Genomic DNA, 20,196 nt, shown 5'->3' with positions numbered 1-20,196 from the left:
TTATGCCGCGAGATTTCCACCCCCAGCCCCACTCACCCCCTTCCCCGGAACGGGCTCTCTAATGCCGTGGCGCGCGCACATGCACACACACACACGCACACAAAGTCGCTGACGAACGACTTGTTGAGTTGAGCGCGGCAAACCGGTCAAGTAATGACACAATTTCGTCTGCATACTGCACGGCCATGCTGCGCTCATCGTTCGACGCGTCGCGCCACCAGGACACCGCCAGGACACCGCCAGGACGCTTCGCGGAACTCGGGACACAAGGTGCAGGTGTGGAAAAGGGTCCGCTTGAAATGCGAGGCCCGAACAGGTGGATAAAGGGAGGGGGAGGCAACAATATGTGGGTTGCGGGGTACGGAGTTTTTGAAACGGGGTGGAAGGTGGAAATCTCAAGTGGGCCGGGTGGCAGTGCCATTTCAGTGGGCTGGAAATTGTGGAAATTGAGTTGGGTGCGGGTAACGAGTGGTGGCAGCGGTACAGTGGGAGGTGGAAGCGAGGGTGGAAAAGGTGGAACGGCAGGGGTGGGAGGAGGGAAGAGAGCTCTGGAAGCTCCGGGGCACACGAGACTAGGGAAGGGAGGGGCTCCGGAGTTTTGGCGGCGAGGGGGTGGGGACTAGAGGGGGAGAGAGAGAGAGTATTGCAAAGCTCCAGGCTGGGAGAGGACGGAGGGGGTGAGGGGGCGGGCAGCCAGTGGTGTATAAACTCTACTCGAAAGAAAGGTGAGACTCGTTTAGCAAAATGGGTTTCCGCGTCTATTGCAGTGGCAACAGCACGGCCCAGCCCTTGTCCGCACAAAGAGACCCACAATTGCAAAGTACTCGAAAATCTGCCCTCGGGACCCTCGCGACTTTCGCAATAATTTCTGGCACGATAATCGAACAAAATCTAGTTTTAAAAACAAGAGTGGGTGGAGGGGTTGCGTTGAACCTCCTTCGCTCTACACTCCCTCCATTCCATTCTGGCTGTCCTCGCTTTCCCTCTCTCGTTCTGGGCCTCTGGGATGTGGCGGTGCTGGGGTAGGGAGGGGAGGGGGTGGGGTAGGATGGCCTAAGTGGGTTGGGTATCGGAGGGGGCGGAGAGGGGGGTTGGGGGTTTCGGAGAGGGTGGGGTTGCTTTGAGAGGGGTGTGTGTGTAGTTGCGAACGGGTAGCCCACCTGAAACGCACGCAATCATTGAATGCTTCGCGACGCATTGTCCTCAGTCGCAGCCCGCAAGGTGTCATCACATCCCCGATTGCGGAACGGCCTTGCTCAGAAGGGGGAGACGCAGCCTGATAAATCATTCTCCTATATGTCTTGCTTGACCAGATCAAACTAGACACTCCCCCCTCCCCGAGGGATATTTTCTTTCCGAGGAGTGTCGGTTTCGCGACTTTCTAACTCAAAAAGTACCATGGGTATGACGCGCCCGTCATAATGTTGTATGCCTACTCATCAGCTTACTGACAGACGGACAGGCAGACAGAGAGACAGACAGACACCCAATGACTACTGCACCACCCCTATAGCCGCGCGCTCATCTGTCAGGGACTCCCCTCCCCGTCCACCCCTCCCAGTCTCATCAGCTCCCCCTTCCCTACTGCCCAATTCAACAACCGCCCCCTCCCCACCCCCTTTCGTCTCTCTCTCCAGCCGCCGCCGTCCGCCCACCACGCTCTCTATCTCTCTCTCTCCTCTCTCATCTCGTCCCCTGACTCACCTATGCGTTTTAAACCTAAAGCGTTCAAAAAGTCAGTGTCAAAACTAGTTCGTGCACCTGCTGAGGTACTTATTGGATTCGCTCCATCATTTCAAAAAGATACGTTTGGAATCATTTTGAAGATATAGGATTAAAATAAAATAAAGGCACGTCGAAAAAAGAAGCAGGCGTATCTCAACTTTCGACCTGTAATACTTGGCTAATTTTAGAAGCACGCCATTCGAACAGAATTTATCAATTTCTAACAACAAAGTTGGGAGTGCTGGCTCTAGACAGACACAAAAATGTTCTCAGACACACGCTCTGACGATATTGCTGATTGAACTCGTCGAACACCCTTCTTTCCAAAGCCCACCGCCGGAGGGCGACTGAAAGATCGTCCAGCAGGGGATTGATACATTCCTGGAACCTGTATCGGGAATGAACGTCGCGCGCAACAATGTGCCCATTCACGTTGCCCGAACAAACAGCAGCAATCTCTAATTGATCATGAAATTCGGCGGAAGATAATTGTCGTTGTCTGATAGACTCGTCCAGTCATCTGCATCATGGTGAATCTGTTGGCGGTTCGCAAAAGGGGCCAAAGCGTTATCTTCGGGGAAGCCGGCGCCATTATCTATGCATTGGTCGGTGTCATGTCACTGGGTCAACACGCGACTCGGCAAATAGGCGGCAGGCGAATCGGGCCGACATGAAAGGGCCTATTTGAACAGGTTCACTTAGCAGTGTGACCTCAGGTGAGCAGGTCACTGCGCCACGCAGGGGGGTGAACCACCTTACCCGTTCCTAGAGAGGTTTATATAAAGGTGTTCCGAACACGCTTTGTTGATCAACTATGTAGGGTAGGCTGAATTCTATGGCTGCAAATCTGATGTCTACAACCAAGAGCCGGTTGTTTCGACCAGGCACGACAACCCCCGAGCTTAGCAGCTTTTGGTTGCGGGTAGCGGATTTTTCGAATTCAGCCTATCGAACAAAATTGATTACACAACAAAGTAATTTTCCGTGAAGGTGTTTCAAAAGTGTCCTTTGATCTATTGATGTTCCATGGATTGTCCTGTCGCAACAGAATGACCGGAACACATTCTCTCAGAACAATCTTTGAACAAGTTTGTTTGAGTGCAAATATGTAAATACTACTCCATGCAAAATGGACAACAAACTACCTGTAGCTAGCTGCAAGCTGGCCTCAGCCATAGATCATCCCCTTGTGGCTTTTAGATCAGATGGCAGAGGGGAGCATCAACATTTCATCTCATCGTCGTTAAAATACAAGTGTTCCCGATGACGGGCTCCCCCTCCGCTGGAGTAAGAAGGGCAGATGAGGGGGCCTCCGGAGAGGAAGGGGGGGGGGGGGGGGGGGGGGGGGAGAGTTGCGGGGGCGCAAGTTCAAGGGGTACGGCAGTGCGCGCAAAGGGGGAAGGCGGTCTGTGGGGGCGGAGAGCGGGGGTGGACCGGGGGTGGCTTGGAGAAGGAACAAAGACAAAGAAAAGGAAAAGAAAACAAAAGAAAAAGGAGGATGCAATAAACCTCACCTACGAACCACTGGCCAGAGTAATGTGATCGGTACTGGACGACGGTCGTCTTCGGAAGGTACCCGTCACAGATCAAAGATACAGCAAAAAAATCGTTGAAGAAAAGTAAAAAAAAAATCAACTTAAAACAGAGAACATGCGGGTTACACATTTTTGCAATCCTATGCCGGAATTTCGGCAGAGGAGATTTTTAAGTCCTGGTTTTGACATGGGCCTGTGGTCGATCGAAATTGTGCACACAAAAGGAAGAACTAAACCGGGCGTCGGAGATAAAAATACATATCTATGTTTCTTAAAACGATTTAGCGATGGCCTTTCAAAATCTATAGAGCAAGAGTAATTGCGAGCGAGTCCACACAGGGGATTGGCAGAGAAATAAGAGAAGAAGAGAGAGAGAAAGGGAGGGAGACTAGCAAGAGCAAAGGAACTATGAGACCAGCACGGAGCGCGGAGACGGGGAGGGAGAGAGAGAGCGAGAGAGAGGGAGAGAGGGGCTTGCGGGTGGGGGAGGTTGGGCACGGACGAACAGGGTGAACGGGGGAGGGGAAGCCGGCTTTCTGTTATAAAAGACCAAACTTTGGCGGCGGACGAAATAATAATAATAAAAAAAGAGTCCTTTTGCGCGGGTCACGCAGCGGAGAACTAAAGAGATACCAACTCGCATCACACACACTCACAATATTTTGGTCCAAAACCGTCCAAAATTAAAGAGTAATGCATAAATGGAAATGGACAGCACAGTACGCAGTTTGAATGGGAATGACATTTTATGACTCCAAAATAATCAGGTTAGATTTCAAAAACTCGTAAGGAGATTCTATGTGATTGATGGCCTAAAAGCTAGCCGTAACGTAACCTCAACATGTTTGAAATCACGCGCGGATGGTTGAGTGTTGCTCGGAGGTCTGACATTGGTCTGACGTGGTCTGCCGGTACCCCGCCACGCCACGCCCCACGGTGAACAACGCGTCTCCGGCGATACTCCGCGCGACAGACACAATGCATCTCCGGCCGGGGTATCGTCAGTGCAGCATTGGTGTATGAAAAATACTTGAGCGCTCATCAACCGCTTCCCGCAGTCAGTCGAACCCGCGCACCTTAACGTACGTGAGTCGTTTTGGGAAACACTCCATGAAACACAAAAGAAACGACAGATATTTTACAATATCCACTCGGGTAGAACCAGCATTGAAAGTCACAAAAAGACTTTCCATTGCGAGAGCAAAACGGACATTTCCTCTTGTTCTGAGACAAATTTTACTGGGCCCAAGATTTTGTTCCTCCCACAAATATAACTCATTGGACCGACTAAATATGCAGCTCAGTTGCAATTTCGACATGAATGAAAAATTTCGCTTGGGCAAAGTTTTTGTTGTTCTAGTGGTTGTTGCTTTTCGCGAGCGTCGGAGGCAGAGGCGCTGGATTAGCCCAGGAACCGGCACGCGCGGTGCGGCGCGCCGCGGCGCCACGGGCGCCATTCAGGGATTTCAACGCGCGACACACCAAGGACGCGGCGGCGGCACCATGAGACTGCGATACGGGGGAAGTCGCCGCCATGCCGCCAGTCGCCGCTCGGTTCCGGTCAGGCGTTCGTCGCCGCGACACCGCCCGGGCTTTCGGCTGCTTTCGGCTCGTCGCCGGCCGCCCGGCTTGGGGTGCGCCGCGCCGCCGCCACTCCGCGGCCACGACGTGCAGGCCCTGCTCGCCCTCCATGCCGCCGTCATCCCCGGCCGGCTATTTTGGCCGCCGCCGTGCACGCCAGCAAACGTGCTCTGTGGGCGCACGGCCGCGGCGGCGCCCGGGCGTCGCGACGCCGCCGGCCCCTCCTCCTCTTCTCCCACCCCGCGGAAGGTGGCCGTGCCGCGCCGCTCCGTCAGCGCCGAGATGGGGTGGCTTTTTTATGCAGGGGCGGGGGAAGGCCTGATGGTCGCAGCCGAGCAAGCCGAGGGTGCAGCAGGGTTAGACAGGCATGCGTCCCACCTGTCCTTCACTTGTTGCATACGCATCGCGGCTCGGCCAGGCCGGCCAGGCTCATCGCGTCAAGCCCACAGCCTTCACGGCCTTCACGGCGTGCCCGGGCAAACGGGGCGCACTGGCACTCCAGTTTGAACGTGTGTCCAGGTCGCTGCGGCATGGGGCTTGGGGCATGGCCGGCATGGCGTGCCGAGTCCGGTCCGACTCCAGAGAGCTTTCAGCCCCCGACCGCCCCGACAGGCTCCCTGCCCCTACGCCCCTACCCCCCGACAATGGCCGCTCCGCCCCGCCGCACCCCGCCACCCACCCACCGCCTCTCCCGCCGCCTCTCTGGTGCTGCCAGAGAGACGAGCCGAGCCCCGCGAGCCAAGCCGGGCCCCAAGGCCCCGTGGCGGGCCGGGCCGAGCCGAGCCGAGCACACGGGCTGGGCTCATGCTTTCCTCTCTTCACGGAGCGGGGCGGGGTAGCGGGGGCGGAGGGCGGCGCGGGAGAGCGGGGGGAATCGATAGAGGTGGAGGGGGCAGGCCGGGCAGGCCAGGCAGGGCGGCAAGGCAGGAACGGAGTATGAAGTGTCGACTCTATCCCGCGCGGACGGGGCTGCTGGCCCGCGCGCGACGCCGTTTCACTTTATGCAGCACAGGGACGATAACAACGAACGATGGGTAGGATTCAAGACGCGGGGAAGGTGGCTGGGGAAGGGAAATGCCAAATGGGCGGGAAGAGAGAGGGATTTTGAATCGTCCGTTTTCGACCGGCACAACTGGTTTGCAGCCGGCTAGTATCAAAGTCATTTTTGAGTGAACAAATTTTGAACGGCCACCAAGACCGTCACGTAGGAGCACCCTACGGTCCCTAAACCGAGAACTTAGGCAACCGTCACAAAGTCCCTGTGACCAACATTTGCGCAGCTTTTACACCTTTTTGCACATAGATAAAATGCGCGGCCTCGCTCGGCCAAAAATACCCCCAGAGGCCAAATCCCTCAAAGCCTGCGCGGCCTGCGCGCCGAACCTCATTTGCGGGGCGAATTCCCTCCGGTTTGAACAGTCACTTGTTCACCACCGCGCGGCAAAAAGGGACGGAGTGGGGGGCGAAGCAGCGGAGTTGGGGTGCGCGCGACGCGGCGCGACGCGACTCGGCGGCCCGGTGCCGCAGCGTCCGCAGCGGCGTGAAGGCGGTTCGGCGGCGCGGCGGCGCCAGGAGGGAAGGGCCCGGGGCCGCAGGGCCGCCGCGCCACCGCCACGCCAGCCACGCCACGGCAGGGCCTCTAGGCAGGGCCGCCGAAGAAGGGAAAGCGGAGTGCCACCGAGGGGATGGCCGGGCTGGGCCTAGCCGGGCCGCCCGGGCCATGGCCTCCGGGACGTCAACCAGGATCGGTCCGCCGCACACGGCTGCTCTAGGCCCTAGGCCCCACCGCGCGGCCCGGCCAGGCCAGGCCCGGCGGCTTCGGCTGCGGCCCCTCGCGAGGCTAGCCGCGCACACGCAGCGCACTAACCGCGAGGGAAGTCAGCCTCGCGCCCACGTGGTGCGACTGGCGCGACCGACCAGCGCGGGCGGCCGAGCCATGGTGTAGCGCGGACAAAAACAAGCAGGAGACTGATTCCGAGAGTCGTTTTCGTCGCTCGGTCTCTCTCCCCCCGAAATGGGACGCCCCGGGAGTGCGAGGGAGACAGAGATTCGAAAACGACTCTCGGAATCAGTCTGCGGCGCACGCGTTCTGAACGGCGCGCAAGTGGCTCCAGTGCGGGGTGCGCCGCACTTCCCCAGACCGCGGGGTAGTTCCAAAGTAACAATGGAGCCGACGGCAACCCGATCTGCGTCTGCTCGCCTCCTCCATCCTCCATCAACAGCAATTCTGTCTGGAAATGATTTCGGTCAGGAGCGGGTTAGGTGCAGGTCGCTTATGTCGGGTGTCTTATGCTGAGTGCAGGTGGTGACAGTTCCACTGTTGCGTTCGCATGGCAAGGGTCGCAACTCAATGGCAAACTCAACGCGTGAAAAACGCCGCTGTCCCTGATGACAAGATAGGCCACCCAAAGGCCAAAACTCGCCGTTCCGTTCCGTTCAGTTCCGGACACCTGCTCCGCGTGAGCCGCCATCAGATACAGCAGGCCGACAGTGGTCTCGTCACTCTGCCTTTCTCTCTCTCGCACCCCGACGAGTGCGAGAGAGACAGCACCGTTCGGAATCAGCCTGCTGCAGTGCAGATTCGCTCTCCTCCGGCCACACCGTCAAGCCGTCACCTCGCCGGATGATTTCGGCGTTGGTCGCGCGGAAACAGCTACGCTGGCCAAGAGCTGCCAACCTCACGGCCCGACCAGAGCGATCAACAGGCAGCCACCCTTTGGCCTGGCCTGCTGGGCCTGCTGGTTACCACGAGGGCACTAATGAGTGAAGGCACGTTAGACGCTGACGTCACCGCACCGCGCGTACCGCGGACGCACAGCCAGCCAGTCGGCCGTCATGTTGGCACGCCCCGTCCGCCTGGACTTCCCTGCATCCCTCAATGCTCCCCTGCCTCCCCGCGAACGGCTGCCGAAGACGCCAGAGGACACTGCCCCTCCCCTCTCCATCTCCCCGGACTACTCCGGTCCTCCGGTCGGGTGAGACGACGGGACGACGACGGGACGGGCCCAAACGCCGTGAGCGTCATCGCGCCGCAGACGCCGCAGCGCCACAAAACACAACGGGATGAGATTCTCATACTGGATGCCAGCCGGAGCCAGAGGTACCGGAGGTGGGCCCGGCTGCCGGCCCCTCCCGGGCCCTGTGCCCAGGCTGTGCCCTGGACGGAGCCCGGACTTTCTCGGACGTGACGTCTCAGCGGGCCTAGCGGAGCGGGCCGGGTTGGCCGGGTCGGCGGGGCTTCTTCTTGTTCACCTCTCCACTTTCCTCCGTCCCCACCTTGCCGGGCCGCCGCCCCCTTGCCCCCGCCCCTCTCCGTTTGACACTTGGCACACACCGGCGCCTTCGTTGGGCACAATTTGGTCAACAGGTGAGCTCCCGCGAGGCGTAAGAACAACAACAGCATTTGCCTGCGCGTCCCTCGGCCTTCCGAGATGCCCCGCGTGCTCCCGGGTCACGCTTCGGCTCACAACCTGACCCGAAAACTCAGGAAGCCGGCCGGGGCGCAGGGCGTTTGCAGGGCCGCACGGGTTACCTGAGCAACCTCAGCGCCACGGTAGCCGCGCGCCCTACTGCTTAAAAGGGTTTTGAACCAGGATGAGAAGCTGCGTAGAGACGATAGAATGGTTTGCTGTGCTTGACCCTCATTGTAGAAGCCCGTACTGCTACACCTCAGCAACGCCAGGGGATGTGCTTCAATAAAATCTTGCATGCTTCCTCCGGATCCTCCCCCTCGGTAACCTACTCTTTAGGTTTGGACAGTCTTGGTTACTATGTTCAGTCAATATTCAGTGATTTAATTGGCAGCATTGTTTTTAGAGCCTGAATGAAATGCCTTTTTTGTGCTAAAGAACTTTGATGAGGAAGAAACATTGATGTCAAGAATACATGACCTACTTTGGTGGCTTAAGATCCATTTAAAGCAGTGTCATGCAACAAATTCTTTTCTTTCTGACTGAGAGAAGAAACAACTATTCAAAGTAGGTGGTTCAAAAATATTCCTTTGTTTCAGGTGCAACATAATTTTGATGCTCTTACAATGCGAGGTTTATCACGAACCACAAAAGTGCTCATAGCAGTTGGAGTTGCTTGCTCAATTTTGATTTTGTTGAATATGTTAGAGCTACGTAACATAAGGGAACCTGGACCAGCACCTCAAAAATTAAAAGCAACCAAAGCCAAGCAACCAAAATTTGTGGTTTATACCAAAGATGTAAGTGGGTGCAAAAAAATTAATTTTTAAATAGTTTGAACCATATTAATTATTTACAAAAGAAAATTTCGCATATGGCATTGCAAAGCTTTACTTATTGTTTTGCTTTCAGGGAAGAACAGGACACTTGAAGCATGTGTTCAACGTTATGAGAAGGCTTGGATATGAGGAAAGTACAGTGGAGGATAACTGGGATGTACTCTGGTCACATCCTTACCCATTTACTATACTGCCCGCACTGAAACACCTCAAACCGCACCAAAAGGTTTGTCAATTCAACTTAAAAAAAAAAAAAAAAAAAACCAATGTATTTGCAGGAAGGATGCATAAAAACCCTTATACACATTTGTTACAGGTCAATCATTTTCCTGGATCAGGTTTTATAACAAACAAAGCTAACTTAGCAACAATGGATATACCTCATGTTCCCAAAGCATTCCGCTTGCCTAAGGACAGAGAACTTCTGTTTGACTATGCAAGTATTTTTAAAATTTGAAACATTGAATGACGAACCTGATGATATTCTTTTGAATCATATCTACTTTTCTTTTTTCTGGATAGGTGAAAAGAAATCCTAAAAAAGTATTCGTACAGAAATCCAACCATCATCGTGGTATCAAAATTTCAAATGTGAAAGAATTAGACCTATCAGCAAATGGAACATTTGTCCAAGAATATGTCGACAGGCCTCTCTTGGTGGACGGCTACAAATTTGACATTGGTGTTTATACCATCTTAACATCTGTTGATCCATTACGTGTGTACATTTATGGTGGGGATGTACTATTTAGGTATGACTGACAGTTGCTTAAGAGGAAAAATGAGAGATTTTTATAAAAATATAATGAAGTATAGCTCTTTATTTGCAGGTTTTGCCCTGAGAAGTATCATCCCTTCGATCCTAAAGTTGTGGATAAATATGTTATAGGGGATGACTATTTGCCAACATGGAAAGTACCATCTCTCAAGAAATACTTTACTGATGGTGGTTTTTCAATGAAAGACAGTTTTGACGCATACATGAGAGAGATAGGAAAGGAACCAGAAAAAGTGTGGAAGTCAGTTGAAGCTGCGATACAAGAAGTATACCTACAAACAGAACTATCAATAGTGAATCTTTTATCACAATACAAGACCAAGCAAACTTACTTTGAAATGGTCCGATTTGACTTTGTGATAGATGAAGATCTCAATGTTTTTATAATGGAGGTGAGTTGCAGTTTCTCAATGGAAGAAGTACCTCATATTAAATCAACTTGAAATCATTATTTCCTCTTACAGGCAAATATGTCTCCTAACTTGTCATCTCAACACTTTCCCCCAAATTCCATTTTGTATGAGCAAGTTCTATTCAATCTACTGAGCTTGGTTGGAGTGGGCCAGCAGGTTCACAAGGAATCATTGATAAGGTAAGAGCAATTTAGACTATCTTTAAAGAGTTATCTTATCAACTGGCTATTGTCACAAATAATTTTTCTCCAGAACAAAAGAAGAAATGATCATGCAAGTAAACTCAAAACAATTAGGTGTATACCCAGAAATTTGTGGGACTAGATGTGATACATGCATGGCACCTGAGTGCCAAATCTGCCAAGGCTGCTTGACAGAAGAAATGCACAGGACCCTGCAGGCAGCCTACTTAGAACATGTGAATCGACATGAATGCCGGCGTGTTTTTCCACCCCCGATGGTAATTTCTGAAATTAATACGGCACTACTGAGAAATCAAATAACATCACATGAAAAATTGACCTCTATCTTTTGTTGCAGACTCAGAAAGAGGCAGCAAAACACTTTGTGTCAGATTCTTACTCCCCAGAGAATCAGTTAATGTACCGCTGGTTCAAGGGCAAATGCTTGCTTGACAAGGCGTGGTGTGAGTAAACCAAAGACTGAATTACAGGTGCTTACATTCAATTCAAAGAAGTACAAAATCATTTTAAAAATATAAAAAAATAGTGCCATTTACTCATGAGCATAAAATCAGACAATTCAACAGCAATGTCATTTTCTATTTTTGAATTCATTCAAACTGGCCATTTTAATTAAGATTTAAAGATATTGTTGATTTCTTTCCATAATTATGTTTATTGACAAGTCTGTGAGAGAATCATAATCATAAACTACCAGTATTTTTGCAAGTGCAAAGCCAACAGTTTTATATTTTTTATAATAAAATAAAACATAATAGTGATTCATCAAAAATGTTTTTTCCCTTTGATATAAAAAGTTTATTTGAGAGTACACCTACCTCATGCCAGCTCAGTTCAGTTATTTTCATAATTTTCAACAACCATATCATTGAGACCAAGTTCTTCATTTTGATCAAATGTGCGCTCATAATGAGTGATTGTGAGTGCTGGGTCAGGTTCAGGGGCTGTCAAACTCTGTCAACAAAAGTGTATCCAGTATTAGGTACCATCAAGAGACAAGCAAAAAGAGATTGTTTCATTTTTTTTTAGCTTTTGCACTGCACTCACTTGTACATAGCTGTTTCCAGCTGGATCATCCAAAACTAAAGTAACAGGTTCCTTTCCCTCCAGTATACTATTAAATTTCTGATGGAATTCTTCTAACTTTTTCTTGTTAGCCAGGTCAGCACTATCACTGAACATAACATCTGCATCTAGAAGCTGATCTTTCATGGCAGTCAGAATGCCTTCCACAGTAGAGAAGCGACCACCCAGTGCAGCTGGTCCCACTTCAATATCCAATTCGGGGACTGATAGGAAGCACGTATCAGACTGGAATACAAAAGTAAACATCCATCCATCACAGCTTGTGAATGCAACAAAATTAAAATAAATTTTTACTTTCAATCAGGAAATTAGGTACCTTAAGAACATCTCTAGAAAAGTCCTCTTTGGAGCTTGCTTTCACTTCAATTTTCATGCCCTGAGGCTGTATACCTCCACCACTTTTAACTTCATTAGTTCTTTCTCCACATGTGTCACAATTAGTTGCCATAATAACAACTTCCTTAAAATATGGAATATCTAACTCCCTGCTAAGGAAAATTTGAAACATTCCACCCTCACATTGCTACTAACATTAAAAAACTATAAAATAACATAACTCGACAAAATTTTAAGCTGAATTATTATTGATAAAGAAGGAGAAAAGCTCCTTAAATTATCAACCAATTTCACTTTTAAAAGGATACTTGTGACCTTCATGTTAGTCATGCAAGGGGCTCTACACCGAGGGCAATTCGTAGGGAACTGAAGAACTTCGCCCTGTAGAGTTTCCAAAGTAAAATCTCCTTCTTTTGATGGTTGCAGAAGGCCATCCTGGTTTGAATTCTTTTCTTGATCAGTACCCTCAGCAACCTGAAGATGAACAAAATAAATCATTTACTTGCCCAGGGTAGGTCTCACTAAAGTGAAAAAAAAGTTAAAACCTTACCTCTGACTCACTAAAAATGCCCAAAGAATGATCTTGTTCCTTTGAACGAAAAAAGTGGGTGGTTTGGACACTTGGATCTACATGTGGTGCATTAGGATTCTGAACAAAGGTGTTTCCACTAATGTCCTCAAAAGTCTAAAAAAAAAAGGAAGAAAATTGACACTTTAACCACTAAAGCAACATTCCCATAAATTTGTACAGACAAAATACAATGAAACAAACCACAGTAAATGGAGACTCCACATCTTTCAGCTTCTTCAGTTTCACCAAAAACTCATCAATTTGAGCAGCAGCTTCAGGGTGATCCTTGCGGCGAGCCTCCTGGTCCTGTTCAAGACCTTGAATACTCCGATCAATGACTCCTTCAAGAGTTGTCACTTCTGCAACAGGGTCCAAAGAAATGCACAGAATTTTTTTAAAACAGAATTTTACAGCAGAAACCATTTGACAGTGTGTTGATAAAAAAAGAAAAATGACACAGACACTATGACTTACCTCCTTTCTGAGAAAAAGCAGGAATCTCAAGGAGAACTTCGGGAATGTAGACTGAGGTTGAATCGGACTTAACAAGCTGTCTGTTCAAATCTGCTACAGATGAAACTTTAAGAGTGATACGAACACCTTTCTCTTGAATTTGTCCACCAGGTTGAATTTCATTGTTGCTGAATCCACAGTGGTCGCACGAAAACGACATAATCACAACTTCTTTGTAAAAGGGTATCTTGGTGAGCAGCAACCGAGTGATTCCCTGAAAATGAAACATAACACATAAGAATTCAAAAGAGGGCAAAAGCAGTGCATAAAAACAAATTTCAAGAAAGACAAGTTGTGTCTTGAGCCTATGGACGTTTAACAACAGATATGAATTGTGAAAGTAAGGTTAGAAATAAGTGCCGACAGAAAATTAAGAACGTCGTACATCTTCTCCACAGTTCAAACAAAGACTTTCAATCACTGTAGCCTCTGGATCAGGATCGTCCCCATCAATGTCACGAAATAGTGGCTTCTTGGCAGTTTCTCCCATGTTTCTAGATTGAAAGGAGCGAACAGTGACTTCAAACACACGTGAACATGGACTTTCCGGGTGAGTGTGTGTGTGTGTACGTGTGTGTGTGTGTGTGGGGGGGGGGGCTAGCAGACGACAGGTTGCAGACTCTTTTGAAACCCAAAAAATATCTCAGTCCACTGAAATGGAACTCGCTGCATACCTGTGCATTGAGTGAAAAAAAATCATAAGTGATCAATTAATATGTAAATGAAATGGCTTTCTTCTCTTGTGTCGACTGATTGCTCACCAACAATGCTGAAACATTTCTTCAAAGAAAGGGGCGGGCATGGTGGCTAGCTTGCTGTAGGAAAGATGTCTGCTAGCTGACAAAGTAGCAGAAAGAAAGTCTGATTTGGAATGGTTGAAAGGACGCCTCAGAATATTGAAACACTCGAATTGAAACATCTGTGCACTTTCATCGTTGTTCATCCAATCTCATTCAATAATGCAGTGGACCGGACTAGCCGAACATTTTGCGCCTTCGTGAGGTGTACATAACCACTACTTCAATGTGCCATATGTAACAAGTGTCATGTGTCAAACGTCAAACCACATTTTCGAATTTCTCCAGTTATTCCAGTAAATAATTAATGGAACTTTCGAGGTCTTCAGTCAGATGTCGGACTCCTCTGTTGTTGACCTGCCTATTATCACTGTCATTCATATTTATTCAACTTCTGTTCCAAGTAGGTTTTGATGGGCCGATAATTTAAGACAATGTTGCATAAAATTTATTATTTATTGTAATGACTTGACCCTTCTGCTCAGCTATGGTTAGAATGGGTTGAGGACACGAGAATACCGGTTCGCCATCTCAAGCTTGGAAAATTTAGTTTAAAAGGTAAATAGCACATTTGCATTCATCATTTGGGAAATAATTTAAGTTCATACCTCACATTGAAAGAATCTAATTTTGACAGATGTAAATGATATTGTACTTGTTTGGTGGACTCCTTTCACTGGCAATTCTGGTTCCTTCCTAGACTGCGGAGAAGTGAGATGTTTCATTACTCAAGATCGTCGCTTTCAACACCATCCTAAGTTTCAGGTTTTTTAACTTAAAACAAAACTTTAGTATAAATTTCGGAATATAGCAACTACAACAGCCATTGTCTTCTATTTCAGATGCATCTTTTTTATGGAAGCAATATAGATATTTTTGATTTACCTTTGCCAAAACAAAATAACATTTTATGGTCCCTTCTTCATGAAGAATCACCAAAGAATGTTCCATTTCTTTCTCACAAAGAGGGCATATCCCTTTTTAACTACACTGCAACATTCAGTCGCTTTAGTGATGTACCCTTAACGTTACAGTATGTCTCGGATATTGAATCAATCACTGGTAAGTTTCATTAATACCTGTATGGGGACCTGAAGGTTTGATAAATTTAAGTTAAGTTCTTGGTTTACTTGTTTCTTTTTTTTTTTTTTTTTTCATCAGATCATCATTACGTTGTGCCCATAGAACGGAAAAATAGTCTCCTCCAGCACTTATCTCCTGTACTGTATGTGCAGTCTGATTGTGATACTCCATTGGACAGGGACAAATATGTTCAAAAACTTATGGAGTACATACCTATTGACTCTTATGGAGCATGTCTACACAACAAAGAACTTCCAGTATTGTGAGTACTTATTCATGACTTATCATTGTAGAACAATTTACCCATTCTTGCTTTCATGGTTTTTTCTTTTGGTTCAGAATGACAAATCCAATGGAGTCCTTCAATAGTGAAGAGTTTCTTCATTTTGTAGCACAATACAAGTTTACAATAGCATTTGAAAATGCTGTTTGTGATGATTACATTACGGAAAAGTTATGGAGACCACTTACTGTTGGTTCTGTACCTATTTACCTTGGTTCTCCATCAATTGAGGTACAGTATTCTTCAAATAATGTCACATAAAAATTGGGATTGGATTTTTAAGTTGTATGCTTTTGGATGTGTCTGTTTATTAGGACTGGCTGCCTAATCAGAAGTCTGCAGTATTAGCTTCAAACTTCTCTTCTCCCAAAGAACTGGCAGCTTACCTATTGGAAATCAACTCTGATGATGAAAAATACACAGCTTTCCTCTCACACAAGGGCGGATTAATTACCAACAAGTATTTTGTATCAGAATTAACGTCTCGCTCTTGGGGATTACCCGATAACAGTCATTATCATTACATAGATGAGTTTGAATGTAAAATGTGCCTTCAAGCTCACCTAAACGCAAATGGACATGCAAGAAAGAAGGTGGCTAGTCAAGAAGAATACTTTTGCCCCCGACCCAAGTCATCCATCACAAAACAAGAGGACCCATCAAATCTATGGTTAGATTTATGGGAGCATGGCAAGTGTGAAGCAACTGTTTTAAGCACATTCATTCAGAATGGGCATTGGTATAATGCTTCCTCATTCAATTCTGAAGTTCAGTCTCGATTTAAGAAAGGTACTTGCTAGTTTGTGTCGAGGATGAAATAGCAGTATGACTACAGTTTGTAATTGTAATTTAACTAGATTATCTAAATTTAAGGAATATCTAAGAAAAACCAACTATTTTAAGATAGATTTTTTTTTAATTTGTACAAATTTTAGTAAAGAAAACCAAGATGAATTGATGGAACCGTGCCACAGGCCTTGATCCATAAATTTGAAAATGATAAAATAAAACCAGGATTAGTGATGCAAATCACATCACATCACACAATGTGATTTTCTAATGGACAGTGAACATTATGACTACATGAAAAACATTACAGTACAGTATATGAAAACACGCTCACAGGACTAAATATCAGTGCGAGGCCAGTAAACCTAGCAGTAACATATCAACCTCATAATAATAAACTAAATCTGCATATGACAGTAATGATGATATTGACATAATTTGAGACAAGCATCACACATCACAGTAAAATTAATTATTAAAGACTTAGCTCCTGACAACTATGGTTCAGGGTTCCGATCACCAAATGTTTTGAAATGATGTGTTCTAGCAAAGCTTGAGACAATATAAAAACCAAAAGATTGACAATGATCCAATCAGCAAAGATACATATTCCCAAATGCAATATCACATGTTGTCTACCTTAGTTTACATACATGGATATGGTGCAGATGCATGGGCCATCCCCTTGAAAGTATGAACAGGGTGAGATCACCTATCAGAACCAACACAAGCAGAATTTAACAAACTACTTCTCCATGCACCCCATGTACTTCCTAGATTATGATAGACAGGAATAGGAACTAAATGTCAGTGAAGCATTTCAAGATAAATCAAGACAGCTTTAGTCAAAGGTATACTAAATTCTGTGCAGAAGGGAAGTGCACAATAATAGGAACATGATCGGACCCTCACATTGCAGTTGGATGGCACCACACTAAAAATTAGGTGACATAATTGGTCAAATTTCTACAACGCACATAAATTATATATCATGAAAGCAACAACAGATAGACTTCACAAACGGCGAGTTCATTCAGTTAGCCCAATGTACAGTAAATTCACATGCAACATGAGAATGGAATAATATTTTAGATGGAAGAGTGACAAAAATCCTACATACATAATGAAAAGTTGGATAAAACAACATTCAGTATAAAATGTACAAACATTTGAGAATCACAATTCTTGACTCAGAAGAATAAATAATTATGAAAGAATGAAAACTAAACTTGATGTACAGTGAAACCTGCTTATAATGGGGTTCGCTTACAATGTTCTAAAATGGAATATCACATCTGCTAAGAAATCCTGACCACCACGTATCTTGTTAAAATTCATGAGATTTCCTGCAAGTTAATTACATCATAAGCAGGTTCCACTGTACATGTTTATGATACTGATAATTCAAGTTCAAAGAAAACAACATAAAATCAAAGCTTACTCATGCAATAACACAGTTGAAAATGCATTCTAACTTAGATTCATAAAACCCAAAGAAAAGGATGTGAAAAAAAAAAAAAATTGTTTTAGGCCTTGGCTTATCAAGTTTCCTCTTCCACAATGTAATAAATAACCCCATCCATACAGCTGCCCTCTTTGCAATTGAGTAACTAAAAATTTCACATTAATCAATACTATATACAAAAAAAAAGAAGGAATTTTTGAGGTACTGTATTGGAAGTTTCTGTTTCAATTAACAAAGCCTCTTTTGAACAATCAGTAAAAAATGATTGCATGATCATTATATTGCAGAAAGACAGTGATGTAAACCATCTCTATTGAATTATGCAAATAAGAGTGCTTCCTTTCACAATTCAGGCAAGATTCAAAACACAAGAAAAACATTGTTCTAGCTGACAAACATAAACAATTAAATAACATAAGGAAAATGTGGTGAAATAACAAAACAAGTGAATTTTGAGCCTTCAGTGAACCCCTTGCATATTTTGAAGCTGTTCACAGTTGGAGAGCCTCATGTTCTGTGCTTTTTCATACAAATCTCTATCACCAAAATTTCGGGCTTTCCAAAATAATGTTTCTCCTGGAAAAAAATGTTTTAAAGAACAGGCATTAGTAATTTCTTTAAATTTAAAAAGCGATTGCAATTGATGTTTTTACTCACGGTAATTCTTCTCTCTGTAACAAGCTTGTCTCAAGTTTTGGATATAATCTTCTTCAACTGACATTTCCAGTCTTCGCATACTGCCTTGATGTTCAGTGTGAAAATTATCCTTCACATAGTATGGCACTTTAAGATTCATTGTTTTTCTTTGAATAGAAAATTTACTGTAAAAAAAGTTAAGCAAGGCATTTAATTAAAAAATAGAAATGCTACTTCAAATACCAAAATAGCCAACTTTCAGATTTTCTAGAAAACATATTTTTGGGGGCGTTTCAAACTGGGAACAGCAAACATATTTACAGCTTAAAAAGTTAATACAGTAGAACTTACGAGCTGGGCTGGAGGCTGTATATAGGATCCGATATGAAGAATCCACTCATCATGGACAATAAAATAAGCAGTAAAATTGGAAGCATCTGCATTGCAACACCATAATTGCTTGGCTACAATAAATAACACAAAACAGTTAGAAAAGCCCTAATTTTTTTAAATTTTCAGTCACTTTCTCCAGAAAAGAGGGATTGGTACCTCTCCTCTTTGGTGGTTATGATGCTCTGCTGTCCTCTGCCATCTGCCTCCTCTCCTAACATACACATTTTGGCTTGGTAAGCCACCACCAAAGAACAGGTTGAAAAGTTCTTCAGCAGTGAGGTCCGCTTTAAAGACAGATTAAAGAATAATGTAGTGTTTTTGTAGGGAAGTGTAATAACTAAAAAGGAGCAGTTTTAATTGAACATACCTTCAAATCCTCTGGAATAATTATACTCATGAGCTTGAGTATGTGTGTGGGTAACTCTTTCGTCAGCATTTCCATACAAGTCATACTGCTTCCGTTTTTCAGCATCCGTGAGAACAGCTACAGCATTACCAATTGCTGAAATAATCAAGAAAAGCATTTTAGAAATGACCTTTTTTACCATATCAGTATAAGTTACAACTATTCAAAATGCCTCTACAAAATGTGACAGTACCTTTGAAAGCTTCAGCAGATCCTGGTACTTTATTTTTATCAGGATGCAACTGCAGAGCTAACTTTTTATAAGCTTTCTTAATTTCACTGTCAGTGGCTTCTTTGTCAACTCCCAATATTTCATAGTAGTCCTTGCATTTCTTGATCCTTGTGGGACATGAAAAAAACAAATTAAGGTACAAAAACTTTAGTTTAATTTGATACAAGTCCTACCAGAGAAGAGACAATATCTGTACCGTTTCACAGCCTCTACATGATCCTTATTGTACTCTGATGATGGTGTCTCCTTCTTAGTTGAAGTAGGTTCACTTGTAGGACCTTCAAAAAGGTTGAATGTAAGATTTTCTCTTCAATTGTAGAAAACACATCAGACACCCTTGACTAAAAAAAAAATGCACTTACCAGAGGTTGATGTCTTCCTTTGACGTGGCCCTTCATTTCCTCCTGATTGCTGGGTAAATTTGACTCGCTCCAACAATTCTGTTTCCAGAAACTTCAATTAGTTAATTCGATATTGCAGGTAAAAATGCAAAAAAAAGGTCTGTTTTCAACAGATGTAACGAGCAACTTCTGACACTCTGACAAATGAAAATAACATTATCTCCATAAATTTGAAATTTTACACATAATTTGTTTGACAAAAATTGTGAAGGCTGCTAAGATAAAATGAAATCAGAATGAAAGAGAAAAGTGCTCGTCATCTCAACCTAATATAAATTCAAGGTTGACCGTCCACGGCAAATTGATAGTCATGTGTAAGCGAAGATGGTTCTGACTCTATGATGAGAGCATTGAAGGTCCACAGAACATCAACACTGTTGGTATGGAAGTAAAATAAAATGATGCAGCTCTTGATGAAGAAAAAAAGGGGTGTTGGGAACATAACCTAGGAAGGAAATACTTGCCCTTTGCCCGTGAAGTTGGGAAGAGACGTTCTGCTTTATTCAGAAACTTTTCTGCTTTGTCTATTTTGCCTTCCAATATGAATCTTTCTGCAAATTCTATGCACCTCTCGGCTTCGTCTCTATTACCCTCCATAGTTAAGGTTCCTAAATGGATGATATTTTTTCAGCAAATAGTCAGTCAGTCACTTGTCAACAGAGCAGCTGACGAAAACTTACGTCAGTGGCTAGTCGAAATGGTTTCGAGAGAATCGCATCGG

General features: G+C 45.5%; 4 protein-coding genes across 11 annotated transcripts; 2 read left to right on the top strand and 2 right to left on the bottom strand.

Moving 5' to 3' along the window:
• Nucleotides 1–5,756: 5,756 nt before the first annotated feature.
• Nucleotides 5,757–11,256, top strand: LOC117643907 (probable tubulin polyglutamylase ttll-15). Of its 6 annotated transcripts, none has more exons than XM_034383074.1 (9): nucleotides 5,757–5,875; nucleotides 8,851–9,051; nucleotides 9,164–9,316; nucleotides 9,407–9,526; nucleotides 9,613–9,842; nucleotides 9,921–10,260; nucleotides 10,333–10,460; nucleotides 10,534–10,741; nucleotides 10,822–11,256. In XM_034383074.1, exons 1-9 carry the CDS (start codon nucleotides 5,843–5,845, stop codon nucleotides 10,933–10,935), a joined length of 1,527 nt encoding a protein of 508 aa, XP_034238965.1. In that variant the 5' UTR covers nucleotides 5,757–5,842; the 3' UTR covers nucleotides 10,936–11,256. The 6 variants fall into 6 exon arrangements, with proteins under 6 accessions (XP_034238965.1, XP_034238966.1, XP_034238968.1 ...); XM_034383075.1 differs by lacking the exon at nucleotides 5,757–5,875 and adding an exon at nucleotides 6,975–8,208; XM_034383077.1 differs by lacking the exon at nucleotides 5,757–5,875 and adding an exon at nucleotides 8,236–8,394.
• LOC117643909 (zinc finger protein ZPR1) lies at nucleotides 11,000–13,560 on the bottom strand. Its single transcript, XM_034383079.1, has 8 exons — nucleotides 13,376–13,560; nucleotides 12,952–13,204; nucleotides 12,679–12,836; nucleotides 12,457–12,591; nucleotides 12,215–12,380; nucleotides 11,887–12,047; nucleotides 11,532–11,795; nucleotides 11,000–11,438 (listed from the first exon to the last, which is right to left on the bottom strand). Exons 1-8 carry the CDS (start codon nucleotides 13,478–13,480, stop codon nucleotides 11,319–11,321), a joined length of 1,362 nt encoding a protein of 453 aa, XP_034238970.1. The 5' UTR covers nucleotides 13,481–13,560; the 3' UTR covers nucleotides 11,000–11,318.
• A 75-nt stretch (nucleotides 13,561–13,635) lies between these two features.
• LOC117643910 (alpha-(1,3)-fucosyltransferase 10) lies at nucleotides 13,636–16,195 on the top strand. Of its 3 annotated transcripts, XM_034383082.1 has the most exons (8): nucleotides 13,636–13,994; nucleotides 14,076–14,190; nucleotides 14,273–14,345; nucleotides 14,425–14,552; nucleotides 14,630–14,849; nucleotides 14,949–15,132; nucleotides 15,210–15,384; nucleotides 15,468–16,195. In XM_034383082.1, the coding sequence occupies exons 2-8, from the start codon at nucleotides 14,095–14,097 to the stop codon at nucleotides 15,951–15,953; spliced, it is 1,362 nt and encodes a 453-aa protein (XP_034238973.1). In that variant the 5' UTR covers nucleotides 13,636–13,994; nucleotides 14,076–14,094; the 3' UTR covers nucleotides 15,954–16,195. The 3 variants fall into 3 exon arrangements, with proteins under 3 accessions (XP_034238973.1, XP_034238974.1, XP_034238972.1); XM_034383083.1 differs by having other exon boundaries at nucleotides 13,636–14,190; nucleotides 14,488–14,552; XM_034383081.1 differs by having other exon boundaries at nucleotides 13,638–14,190.
• LOC117643911 (dnaJ homolog subfamily B member 14) lies at nucleotides 16,050–20,164 on the bottom strand. Its single transcript, XM_034383084.1, has 9 exons — nucleotides 19,940–20,164; nucleotides 19,437–19,514; nucleotides 19,271–19,352; nucleotides 19,036–19,181; nucleotides 18,804–18,938; nucleotides 18,593–18,720; nucleotides 18,395–18,507; nucleotides 18,065–18,228; nucleotides 16,050–17,983 (listed from the first exon to the last, which is right to left on the bottom strand). Exons 1-9 carry the CDS (start codon nucleotides 20,070–20,072, stop codon nucleotides 17,868–17,870), a joined length of 1,095 nt encoding a protein of 364 aa, XP_034238975.1. The 5' UTR covers nucleotides 20,073–20,164; the 3' UTR covers nucleotides 16,050–17,867.
• Nucleotides 20,165–20,196: the final 32 nt, after the last annotated feature.

The sequence above is a fragment of the Thrips palmi genome, unplaced genomic scaffold, assembly GCF_012932325.1.
Source record: "Thrips palmi isolate BJ-2018 unplaced genomic scaffold, TpBJ-2018v1 HiC_scaffold_17, whole genome shotgun sequence".
NCBI classification, from domain to species: Eukaryota; Metazoa; Arthropoda; class Insecta; order Thysanoptera; family Thripidae; genus Thrips; species Thrips palmi.
Note: the sequence above shows the minus strand (reverse complement) of the source record. Positions and strands in the feature narration are given on the sequence as shown.